The sequence below is a fragment of the Talpa occidentalis genome, unplaced genomic scaffold, assembly GCF_014898055.3.
Source record: "Talpa occidentalis isolate TD23 unplaced genomic scaffold, MPIMG_talOcc4v2.1 talOcc4.7, whole genome shotgun sequence".
Lineage (NCBI taxonomy): Eukaryota > Metazoa > Chordata > Mammalia > Eulipotyphla > Talpidae > Talpa > Talpa occidentalis.
The window spans coordinates 49,342,871-49,355,455 of NW_023605083.1; the positions used below are offsets into that span (position 1 = coordinate 49,342,871).

Here is a 12,585-nt window from a genome sequence, read left to right on the forward strand (position 1 = left end):
GTTAAATGACTTATAATTTGTAGCAACAACATATCCTAAAAGTGGAGATTGTCAATAATAAAGATGTTTTCTAAAGAAAATATTAGCATCAATAATTATACTGGGAAATAGACCTAGAAATTAGTGGGTATCAAGCAGGCAAAGGTACAAAAAAGAAGTCTTATCCTAAAATCAACACCATAAAAAAAAAAAAAAAAATGCCCAAATTGGCAAACGAAGGACTGTAATAGAATCTACTTTGAGAGGTTTTCTATATATAATATGTCTTCCAAATCAATAGGAGCATTTAGTTTTCTGCATGTTAAAACATCAACAAGTCAATTCTACTAGAGCCCAGCCAACCTTCCTAAGCATAGTGTTTTTCCTCTTATTTCTAAACACCCCCTGGGCTAATTCTTAAGGAAAACTGTGTATCTTCCAAAACCCCTTGGTGGGGCTATATGAGCTCTTGCTCAAAGGATGACTTTTTACATCACCTATTAATTAATTAAAAATATACAGTTGGTGTCATGAAATTAAGTCTTATCTGTGTTTGCACCTTCTTATTCTAACAGTCCCCTCCCAGATAAAAAGGTCAGGACTGTGAAATGGCACACAATAATCACAGAGCAATTGTTAGGTGACAGTTTCGGCCTTGGGGGAAGGGTCACAGATCACCATGCTCTCCATGAGTCTGGAGATAGTGATGCAGCAAATTTTTCCAGTTTGAGTCTTCCTGAATGGTAACCAAAATATAAGAGATTTGGGCTCCAACTTAGAGTGAGAGCCAATTCCTCTAGCACCTGACTTCTCACAGCAGCATCCACATCACCAGGGAGTTTGTTGCAATTGCAGAATCTGCATTTTTACAGGATCCTCAGAGATTCATATGCAAATTAAAGTTTTAGAAGCAGCATATATTAAAATTTGAGATTCACTGTTCTAGCAAACAGTGAATATTTCTTTGTATGTAAGTTGGAGCAAAAAATAGTTTTCATAATTGTATGGGGGAATATAAAAATAAAATTTAATATTAAAAAAAAATAGTTTTCATAATTTAAGCTAAAAATCTTAAAGGTCATAAAAAATCCTTCAGAACACAGAAATATTTTATTAGTTTAGTCAATATTTGGGTATTTTTAGTATATGATAGCAGGTTACTAATTTACTTCCTTTAAAATACGCAAGGGTGGGAACTTGCAAAACCAATTGAAACTGTGAATATCTATTGATGATATCAATGATGTTTCCTAATCATTGGGAGGAATTAGTTCTACAAGACACATAAAATGTTTATACTAAGATATGATTGGTCTCTGTTTGTCTTTCTAAGTATTTCAAGTATCAGAAGTTCTTTGAGATCCCTGCAGAAACATCTATTTTATACTTGCCAGAATCACCCCAGCTACTATAGTTCTGCTTTTACCTTAACTTTAAGGAATAAAAAATATGTTAATTAATTAAAAAGCCAAATGTAGAGTGAAAGGGAAAACCACTGAAGTAGCAACTCAGCTGATACAAACAGCTATAAAAAATAAAAGCCTTTTAAAATGTCCAGAATAAATACTGACATCAGAGCTCTAGTAATGGTTTCTCTTTTCTTTTTTCTAAATGTCAGCTTTGGTCACCTCTATCACCATCTATGAATCTACATTTTGTTTTGGATTGTTGGACAAGTAAGAACTGGGATGTCGTTCTAGTCTAGATTTTAAACATGCCACCAATCATATCAAATAATATGTTCTGCTTTTCATGCTCAAATGGACATGGATATGAGACAATAAGGGATGTAGATAGGCACTGAGGTACATTAACAGAATCACACAATCAAAATTTGTCATTACTTTAGAGACATAGTTCCTGAGATATTCCTCTGTATGGGAATTCCCTGAGAATTTTCAAGACTTTATGGCTAAATTTGCTTTAGAACTATGACTCTCAGTAAATAAATAAAATTGGCCATGAGTAATGTGTAAAGTCAAGTGGGTGGAGCAGAAGAAAGAATCAATCCACCTTTGAGACTGGACTTACTCATGCTTTACCTATAACAAAGCAAAGCTACCTGCTAATTCAAATATTTTAGTAGTAAATATACTAACTCATAATTTAAAAAAACAAACAATGGAACAGAAGTGGTCCTATCTCAATAAAGTGATATTGATCTGAAAAAATGACTTGTAGATACTAAAAACTTAAATGCTAGGGATTTGTGCATCTGCTTAACCTTCACCTTATATCATGAAAGAGAATACGTGAGACCTATCAGCTGTCAAGAACCAATCTTCCTTGTTCAAACTTGAGTAATCAGAAAAATGCTATAACATGTTGCATTTGAAAATCACCAAACATTCAGAAAAAAACTGTTCTTATAATTCTCACGAAGCACAAAAAATTAGATAGCACTTCTATTTTCAAAAAAACAAAGGAAATTCACTTCACAAATTTAAGGGGGAAATGTTGAAAATAGAACTGAGGTGCAAGACTAACATTTTAAGGTTAACAGTAAGGACACAAAAGAAATGGAAAGCAACTGATATTGCCATAACTAACTAAAATCCATCCCAATGTCCATGCAGAGAAGACACATTGCAGAAAACAGAACTCCTATAATGGAACCAACTAGAAAAACAGAACTGGGGAGATCAGACACCAACTAAAAAAGCTCCAGAGGATAAAAAGATGAAGATGCTAAGATTAAAAAGAACAACATATTACAAAGCACAAACATCCAATTAGTTGGCTATTGACCTCCTGGAGAAAAAAAACCAGAAAAATAATCAGCAAAAAAAAAAAAAAAATCAAATATATAAAAAGGTGAGAATTTTGACTACAGTAGATTGGAGACATCAATAAATCCTCTTCCCCAAAGCAAATATAAACATTACCTGTGAAACCTTTCTGCTTAAAAAAACAGCTTCAAATAGGAAGCATGTTGTCTGGGGCATCTTTACCTGGGGCAGTTCTAATCAGTCCCCTCAGTTCCCAACCCCACCAGCTCAGTAGGCAGAGGGGTCACCAGGGCAGGGGCAGGTGCACTTCTGTGGAAAGGGACTCACTTCATTTGGAGTGGTGGTGACACCCACAGCCAGTGGGGGAAGTGATGACTTCTGTGATGAAGGAATGGAGAAGGTCAAAGATCTACCTGAGACTCAGGTCCTAATTCTGATACGTATATTGTTGGTACAGTCCTGGGGTGTGTGGAGGTCAAAGGCAGGATTGATTGCAGATGAGCACAGAGGAATTTGGGGGGATGATAGAAATGTTTTGAAAGCAAGAATCAGTGAATTGCAAACTTCCCATGGGTAAATTTTATATGAAATTTATATGCCAATAAAACTGTTTTTAAAAACTATGTACAAGAAGTAAAACTTTCTAGGGAAAAAAAATGTCTGAGTCTATAGCTTTAATGAGTTCACCATGTTCCTGGCAAAAATTAATTTAATGTTGTTTGGTTTTCAACTTGTCTTGGCAACAGTTTTATTTCATGATAAAAATTGTATAAGCACTATGATCTTACCCATGCAGGAAAAGAAAGCCAAACAAATAGATTACTTGCAAAAGAAAAACAAGCACACTGAGCCCAAGCTTCCCTGTGCAAAAGTAAATGTCATAATTATAAAAGGAAGAATTTTTTACAGAATTTTAGTAGGACAATTTATATGGCAAGGCAAGACACAGTTCTTGTCAAGGCAAAAGAAATATAATCAAGTGTGTTTATTTGATGTATAAGAATTAGTTTGCAGCTACAGTTGATTCCTCTGAATAGCAAACTACATGCATTTCAAATGGAGTTTGATTTGTAAATAACATTTTTTCCACAGTACCTCATAGAAGCACATCTATTGCAAACCTGAAGCTTCAAGTTCAATTGCCTTCAGTGACAGGCAAGTAATATAAATGGAGACGGCCAGATGTATTACCATGCTATGCCAGAGTCATCATTTTGAGTTTTAGTGCCCTATAATTTTAGAGTCCTATAGCTCTTGATACTTGGCATCTGCATCAGGGAAACTATAGGGAGTGGTGAGGACCTTGGCAAACTGGAAAATGTCAGAGTAGATTGACACTTTTTAAGAATGAGAATTCACATTATTGACTCATTTAATTTCTCAAGAGTAACCTAATTTTTATACTAAAAAAACCTTTAGTTACCTCATCTCAAAATAAAGTTTGTTCAGAATCAGTGACTTTCACGATGTGTTACATCATAGCAATCTTTTTTCAAATTATATTCTCCATAAAACACAAAATATGACAGAACTAGATTATCTTTCAAATCCTTATGATTTTATGGGATCCCAAATAAGAGTTGGCTGAGTAATAAATGATGTGCTATTTAGAACATTAGTTTAGCTCAATTTAACATGTATTAAGTGGCTATTATGTCCTCAGTCTTGATCTGTGCATGATCCTACAGTTGACAGTCACACACTCATTTCAGGGCAGGAAACAGAACACAACAAACAAGCAGAAAAGCCTGTTGGGATTGCAGCACAACGGTGGGGGGGATGGGTAGTGCCAGGGAGGAGATGTCAGCCAAGGCGCCATTTCTGACACGTCTTTAAGAATGGATTGAGTTTTTCCAAAAACAGTGGGTATGTGGAACTGCATGAAGAAACACGCACAGGTGTGAAAGTACACAGAACATCCAGGGAAAATGAGACAGATGGTACACAAAAGGAAACAGCCCTCAGAAATTAAGCATTAACCTGCTTACAGTGAGTCATTGAGTTACACCAATCGGTCACTTTCATACAGTATTTGGCATGAAGGAGGAGGAGGAAAAACAGGACTCAGATTAGAATACAAATCTTAATTTACGTGCCTAAATCACTTTTTCAGTCACACACCTTAAATTAAGAGTTATAAGAATAATCTGTTGGGCCTCCCCTGGTGGTGCAGGCGGTTATCAACGCACTGTGAAGCTGACCGCAGCCTCTGCAGTGCCGGTTCCATCCCAGCCGGCCGACGAGGGTCCCACCGCCTGTTCTGTTCCCCACTCTGCCTCTGGTGAATCCTCTCACCCTCCCGTGCATCTGGCCTATACCCCGGTTCTTGTATTAAAAAAAATGAATAAAATCTTAAAAAAAAAAAAAAGAATAATCTGTTACTTTTATAAACAAAATCCTCTTAAAATTTAAATACTTAAAAACCAAAATATTCAGATTTCTAACACAAAATATTAGTATCTTTGCTTGATTCACATCAGCATTTCTAGTCTTAATTTCTAGGACTAGCATCTGCTTGTAAAGAAAACAATTTAAATCATCCAAAAGATTTTGAGTCTACTCTTCCAAACAATCTTTGGATCTGTCTCCTCAGTTTGCTAAAAATCCTTAATAAACAATATGATTCACTGAGATGCTGACTAAATTCTTATTAAAGTACAGATGACATACAGCCATACTTATATCTTTAACAAGGATAACAAGGACCAAAGAACTTATAAAAGGAAATAATCAAGCATGGCTCATCTCTGAGTTTGAGTCATACTATGGCATAATTTTCAAGTCATATTTGAGCTCAAGACCCCCACCCAGGATTACTGTACTACTTGAGAGAATTCTTGGTTAATTTGCTCATAATACATATTTTAAGGTAGACTCTACATGTTAGTGTTAAATACCGTAATTTATTTTCCCCTTTAGCTCTAGAGACCTTAGAACTTGAGAGAAATCTTCATTTATTATCTTCTTCCTACCTGGTAGGCCCCAATGTTTTTTTTATTTTTTTTCCAAACAGAAAAAAAAAGGCAGCTAATTGGATTTTCTATCCTTTAAGCCTGATTCACCACAATTGCTAAGGCAGATCAATTGACAGACTCAGATACTCTGGTATGCAATGCATAATAGATCCAAAGAAGATTATTAAGGATAATGTTGAAAAGGATCTGTGAACATTAATATTAAAAATCCTATTTAAATGAGATTAGCAAGTACCCAAGTATGCATGAATGAACAAACTACAAGACCCAAGATGCCTTACAAGTCCTACTGTTTCCTTCTCTGGTGGAACTGTGAGGGTGGGTCTCCAGAAGTTACCCAGGTTAGTGGTGGGATGAGAATTTTAAAAATTGCTAGTGGCTGTCTGCCTGCTCTTCTGTTGTTTTGATTCCAAGTAAATCCTGCTTGGTGTTTAAATAAATAATTGCTTTTGTGGAGGGCGACACATCTCATCTAACTTTAAAATACCTACAACTCAATAAAATATAAATAAAGAAAACAGAAAATAAGAACAAACAAGGATAAAGTGAAGAAAGTATAAAATGAAGTCAAAGATTAGGTCATTTTACAAAATAGAAGTCAAAATATCCAATGTCCTACCAAGCTGTTTAATTTCATAAATCTAAATCTGAATCTCCTAGCAGTCAAGGTGAAGGAAAAAGCTTGATCATACTTCCCATAAAGTGAAGACAAATTAATTAAAACAGTGACAAATACCCGCAGGTCTGAGTTTTTTGAGAAATTTATTTCATGGGTCATTTATAATGTGGCTATAAGGAATGGTCTGCCTGATAGTTTAATAATCCATGATATTTGAAGTAGACAATCCCAAAGTGCTAAAAAAGCAAAAAGTGGAGTTCTTGAAGGTGACGTTTCCTGAAGTCATATGGTGGCTCACAGGTTAAGTCCTCAGAGACATTCATATAAAAGTGCAAGAAGATTTCTTTATAAGCTCCTCAAATTAGGCTAAGGGTATGACTAGTCACTGCAATTTAGTTCATCTCTGTGGGCCTCAGTATCATCAGTTGAAAAAGGTGGGTGACACACAAGTGGAGTAGCCTAGGTAACCCCTAAGGGTCCTTTCTGCTCTGAAAAATGTTTGTGGTTCTTGATTGCTTTCGAAACCCCTACTATGTGCTGTTTCCCTGCATGAAGAGAATTATAAACATACATACACACACACATACACACACATGCACACAAACACGTGCCCCTTGGAGTTTTACATAATATTGCTGTCCTGGAGAATAGATTTGCCATTTGCTTGTTATTATAGCAGGAAAGAAGCCAATATTTGCACACCAATTGATCCATGAATGTCAACAGAGAGCAGACACCCTCTGTCCTCCACAACTGTTAATCTGTGAACTCAGATGAAGAGTGGAAACACTCTTCAAATATGCAAAACTCTTTCTTAAAGCTTTTTGAGACTGAAATTTTCAAATATGTGAATTGGTGCATATGCTAAATGAAGAACTTAACTGTTCTAAAATGTAGTTGTATTCCAACTCTCAAGAATATTTTCCACATTAAAAATCCTTAACTAAAGTCATAGCTAAAATGTCAGATTTCTGGAACCTTGGAGACAAAATCATGCAGAGCACACAACACCCTTAGCAATTATATGAGAATGAAGACAGACTACCAAAAAATTAACAATCTTAAGAGAATTCAAAAGTAATAGAATTTCAAAGTATTTCATAATATCATTATGCTCTATATCTTCCACAGATATGTAAATTTATGCTATATCACATAAGTATTTGTGTGTGTATTTCCCATAATATTTTGAAAGAAAATATCTGTGAATCTGGATTAGAAAAATTTTTAATTTCATTCTTTCCACCTCAGGAAGAAAGAAAGCTATGTAACAAAATAAAAAGCATATTCTGGATCATGTGCAGAAGTCTGACATTTTTCTATAAATGAAGAGTCTTTCAGATGTGTTGTCTTGGTGACCCAAATACAATGTACAGTGTTGCTATTAATGATATGATTCTCTAAAGACATGAACAATTCTTGGTATATTTCCAAACAAAACAAAGCACACTCATCTTTCTTTAATAAACCTGGTAATTACACTAAGAAATTCAGTGCATATTGAAATATGCAAAAAAATACCTAGAATGTATATGCTAAGTTCTGTGCTCAGATAATTGTAAAGTGCTTTTTATCTGCATGAATGCCCTATCAGACATTAAAATATTATGTGGGCTATCTTTATGGATTGAAGTTTGATTTCTAAAACTTCATATTTTGAAATCTTATCCCAATACCTCAGAATGTGACCTTACCTGGGAATAGGTTCATTGTAGATACAATTACATTAGGGCCCCCTAATCCAACATGACTGGTATCATTATATAAAGAGGAAATCTGGACACACAGAGACACATAACACACACAGACACACAACACACACAGATACCACACACAAAGACACACAAACCACACAGAAACACAACACACACAGACACACAACACAGACACATAACATACACACAACACACACAGAGCTACAATAACACCCAGACACAAAACAGACATGTAACACACTCACAGACGCACACACAATACACAAAGTGCTAGGTGAAGATAAAGGCAGAGAGCAAGTAAGGTTTTACAAGTCAAGGAATGCCAAAGATTTCCAGCACACCTCTAGAACCTAGAAGAGAGTCATAGAAAAGACCTCCTCACAGCCCTCAGAAGGAACCAGCCCTGTAGATACCTTGATCTCGGGCCTCCAGCCTCCAGCCTCCAGAACTTGGTCAGACAAATTAAATCTGTAGCATCAGCCACTCTATTTGTGTTTCTTTATTATGACAGCCCAAGCAAACCAGTACAACATAAGTGATAGTGTAAGTTGTCAAACGATATCTTTTTAGGACATTTCACTTTTTAAATCAAGTGAATGTGTTATCGGTCAATCCACTGCATTTTTAATACAATCCTATGCAAAAGAAATATGGGAATGAGAAGAAAGGTAGGTAGAAAGTGATAAAGAGTTCTGTGATATGGCAGGTTCTGATACCTGAAGAACATCCCGGCATTGCTGGAAAAGTCTCTTCAACCCATGGTGGGTCACAGCCTGGCCAGCATGGCGGCAGCGCTGCAGAGTGAGAGAGCGGGGCTGGCGGCTAGCCAGAGCCACCAGCCACTCATCCTCCAGGACGCAGCAGTCTGCAATCTGGACCTGCTTCCCTGTTGGTTAAAAAAAATAATAAAACTAGGACCTTAAAGAAAAAGCCTGTTCCAGAGTGTCCTCTCCTGTGTCACACAGGTAGGATGGGTCTATGTGCTCCCAGGCTACATGAGGGGAGACATTAGCATTGGGGAAATGTGTCCCCAGGAAGAGACATGTGCAGGGAAATGCACAGTACTCAGGCAAAGGGGGGTGTGGTTCCTGGGGGCGTTATTCAGAGGCAGAAAGGAACTTGGCACCTAGGAAGGGAAGGAAAGCTGGTGTGAGTGGCAGTTAGACAGTGGGAGGTGCAGAGAAAGTGACCCAAGGCAGGCAGGGATCAGACTATGTGTGACCTTGCAGTTCTCTATGAGGATTTGAACCTGGTGTTTTTGAGCAAGGATCAGGCTTGGGTTTTTTAAGAAGCTCACTCTGGCTGTCTACCGTGTGGAGCTGAGGTAGGTCATTGTCAACCTGCTTTTCCTCTGTAGAGAAAATTATTTTCAATTTTTTTCAATAATAATAATTTTCTGGAACTCTTCAGCCTTAGAGCAATACTTGTTAAAAACTACTTTCATTGTAAAGACACTTCAATTTAGTAAATTGCAGCATGTAGGAACAAAAGTTCACATACCAAAGTTTGGCTGTTTTAAAGATTAAGCCTATAATGAAGGTATCAATATGGTCACGTTGAATAGAATGGAAGCAGCTCAACTTCTGTCTCTTCATCTCTCTAATCACTGTGCCATCATTGTTGAATTTGGATCTATTGTTCAGATGCTTGAATGTGTAATTACAAAAGGATTGGAAATATAAACCACAACTGATAGACAACTACTATGAGCAACTCTGCTTCTGAATCCTCATGAACTTAAGTCAAACAAATGAGAATTTATGAGTTCACACCTGCCAAGGTCCTGCTGTGTAGCTGAGAAGTCTCTGAGGTAGAGTTTTATGTTTATTAAGGTGTAAGTAAGGTAAAAAAGTGAACATATAAAGTATAGGTATTAAAATGGCTACTTTAAAGCTTCTATATCAATTATTAAAATTCAACAGCAACCCTTATAATTGTATACAGCTTAGACTGTGGAACCGAGCATAAGTATTCTTAGCCATTGCTTTGTCATTTTGTGTGTAACTGCCATTTTAGAATTTCAGGTCTTGCAGGTCTTGCTGTCCCGGGAAAAGACTGCATTCCAGAGATAGTTTGGACCCTCACTCCACCCTTACTCTCTGGTCACCAATGAGGATGAACTTGCTGTAATTGGAGCTGCAGGTTGGAGCTGCATCTTGGCCTGGCCAGTCAGCTTAGAATGATAGCCTGGCAAAGTTGGAGAACGCATCCTTGTAGCCAATGAGTAACTGCCAGCATAATTTAACCTTATTAAAAGACCCCTGCTTCCTTTGTTCGGGGCTCTCAGTATCTGCCACTGCATTGGTAGGTGCCTTGAACCCTGACTCGAGTCTGAAATAAACTCCCTTTTGTGTTTGCATCAGCTGTCTTTGGGTTCTTGGAGGCTATGCTCGCCGAGTCTGCTGACCTTGGGCACAACAAGACCACTAAAAATTTTAGCACTTTATTACTGAAATTGTTTAGAATTGTCAATGGCATATTGATAATAAGATAAAGACTGACTTTTAATAGATTTTGCTGTTCATTTGTGTAGAGGAAGAAAAACTTTCTAGGTCTAGGTCTAATTAAATTGTCATAAAGCAGATTAGCAGGAGGAAATTTTAATTTCATGCCTAGGGGAGCCCCACAAAGACATGAAACTGTCAGACAGTCAGGTAATTGGGTTTTGAATGCCATCCTATGCTAGGGAGAAGGGGGTAAGGTCTGGGACTTTAAAGGGGGAGGAAGACAATTATAGAAAGAGGGGGGAAAGAAAATGTTTGGTAGATAATTATTTGCAATGCCATGCGGAGATGAAGGGACAGAGGAATTTGAACAAACATGTCTCTCACCCCCAAGTCTTTCACAGTTAGCTTATGTTCTATGCAGTTAACTCTGGAGACAGAGTCCTAGAACAGGTCCTCCATCCAAATTGCTTTAAGGATTAAAGGAAGAGGTAACAAAAAGCCTTCCAGCTGGGTCCTAATTGACTTCAGTTTAAAACAATCTACAAGTCAAAGTATCAATACCATTGTTTGGGGTGGCCTATTGTGCTTCTCTAATTCTTTTCAGTCAAGGCAGCACCTGTTGACTGTGCCCTAAAGCAGTTCCCTCCCTACACCTTGCCCTAGGGACACCAGTGGGCAGCGGAGAAAGCATTGAAGGACAGCAAGGGATCTGGAGGAGGCAGCAGAGGGAAGCCTATGGGAGAAATAATGGTGGCTTAACTAGGGAAAATGTATTTGTGAGAAATGCAGGGTTAGGACTTGGTGATTCATTGATGGAAAAGAGGGAGGGAGGGAGGGAGGGAGGGAGGGAGGGAGGGAGGGAGGGAGGAAGGAAGGAAGGAAGGAAGGAAGGAAGGAAGGAGGAAGGAAGGAAGGAAGGAAGGAAGGAAGGAAGGAAGGAAGGACAGAAGGACAAAGGCCATGTTAGCCCCCAGCATTTTGCATGGAACATGCAGGGATGGGAAACTCGCTGGTATACAGAGACAGAGGTCACAAGAAAGGGTGCAATCACCTAGGGAGAGGAGGTTGTATGACAGTTCTAAAACTTGCAAATCCTAACATTTAAAGATATGTTGGCAAATATTTCCACTTTGCAATTTGAAAATCAAGGTGCTGCGTGGTTATATCATATTTCCATAAGTAAGTTAAGAGCCAGGGTTAATTTTTGGCCTAATCACATGCACCCTATATCTTAGACAAGAAGGACTCTTCTTTGGAGGTATTGAAAAGAAACATAGGACTTGACACTCTGCCACTCTGCCAGGGCAGAGCAGAACTGCCTACAGAGGTTGCCAGGTTCTGCCACAGCTGGAGTTTAGAGCTAAAGAGTAGGTGGTGTGAGGGAAGCAATGGAGTCTACCTTTTCTCTAGAAATAGAATTTTTTTTAACTTTAAATATGAATTCATGAAGTCCAGAAAGGCTGCTGGAGATCTAGAAGAACACTCAAGAGGACAGTGTCACTAAAACCTAGAGTGGAGGATATTTCAAGGACATGAGACAAAATCAGTGGGCTATTGTTACCGAACGCCGGCCTCAGTTTCCCTCAGCCAATAAAAGGAAACTGAGTTTGAGGAAAAGGAAAGCGGTTTTATTTGTCGACAAATGAGGAGGGAGGCAGACTCATGTCCGAAAAACCACCGTCCTCCTCTTTGGCAGTGGGCAGGGGTATTTATACAGGGGGAGATGGGTAGGCATCCGCGAAGGGGAGGGGAAGGGTCCGCACAGAGACAAGTGGGCGCCAGCTCAACAGGGAGATGGATGGGTGTCAGCTCATTCATCTTAAGGGAAGGGGAAGGTGTCAAGGCACAGAGATGGGTGATCGCCAACTTGTTTTCCTTAGGGCGAGGGGGAAGGGTCTACAGGGAAACCGGTGGAGCCAGCTTTTTTTTTCTTCCCAAGGGGAGGGGAAGCTGCAACAAATGGGAAAGACAAGTCATCAATCCTGTTAATGCTAGATAAGGGGAATTGCAAATAATGGGGGAAAGACGAACTTGTTAACTGTATCACTATGTGCTAACACCTGCCTGAGTTGGTCTTTTCTCCCCTCTTAGATAAGATCTACTTGAGAACAGGACTGGATT

General features: G+C 38.2%; 1 protein-coding gene across 1 annotated transcript in view; it reads right to left on the minus strand.

Moving 5' to 3' along the window:
* Positions 1–3,953: 3,953 nt before the first annotated feature.
* LOC119231410 (uncharacterized) overlaps positions 3,954–12,585 on the minus strand; it is a 55,162-nt gene continuing 46,530 nt past the window's right edge. The window contains exons 8-9 of the mRNA XM_037493169.2: positions 8,734–8,903; positions 3,954–4,019 (exon numbers count right to left, since the gene is read on the minus strand). Coding sequence (XP_037349066.1) covers positions 3,954–4,019; positions 8,734–8,903 — 236 coding nt within the window. The remainder of the gene's footprint in view (positions 4,020–8,733; positions 8,904–12,585) is intronic.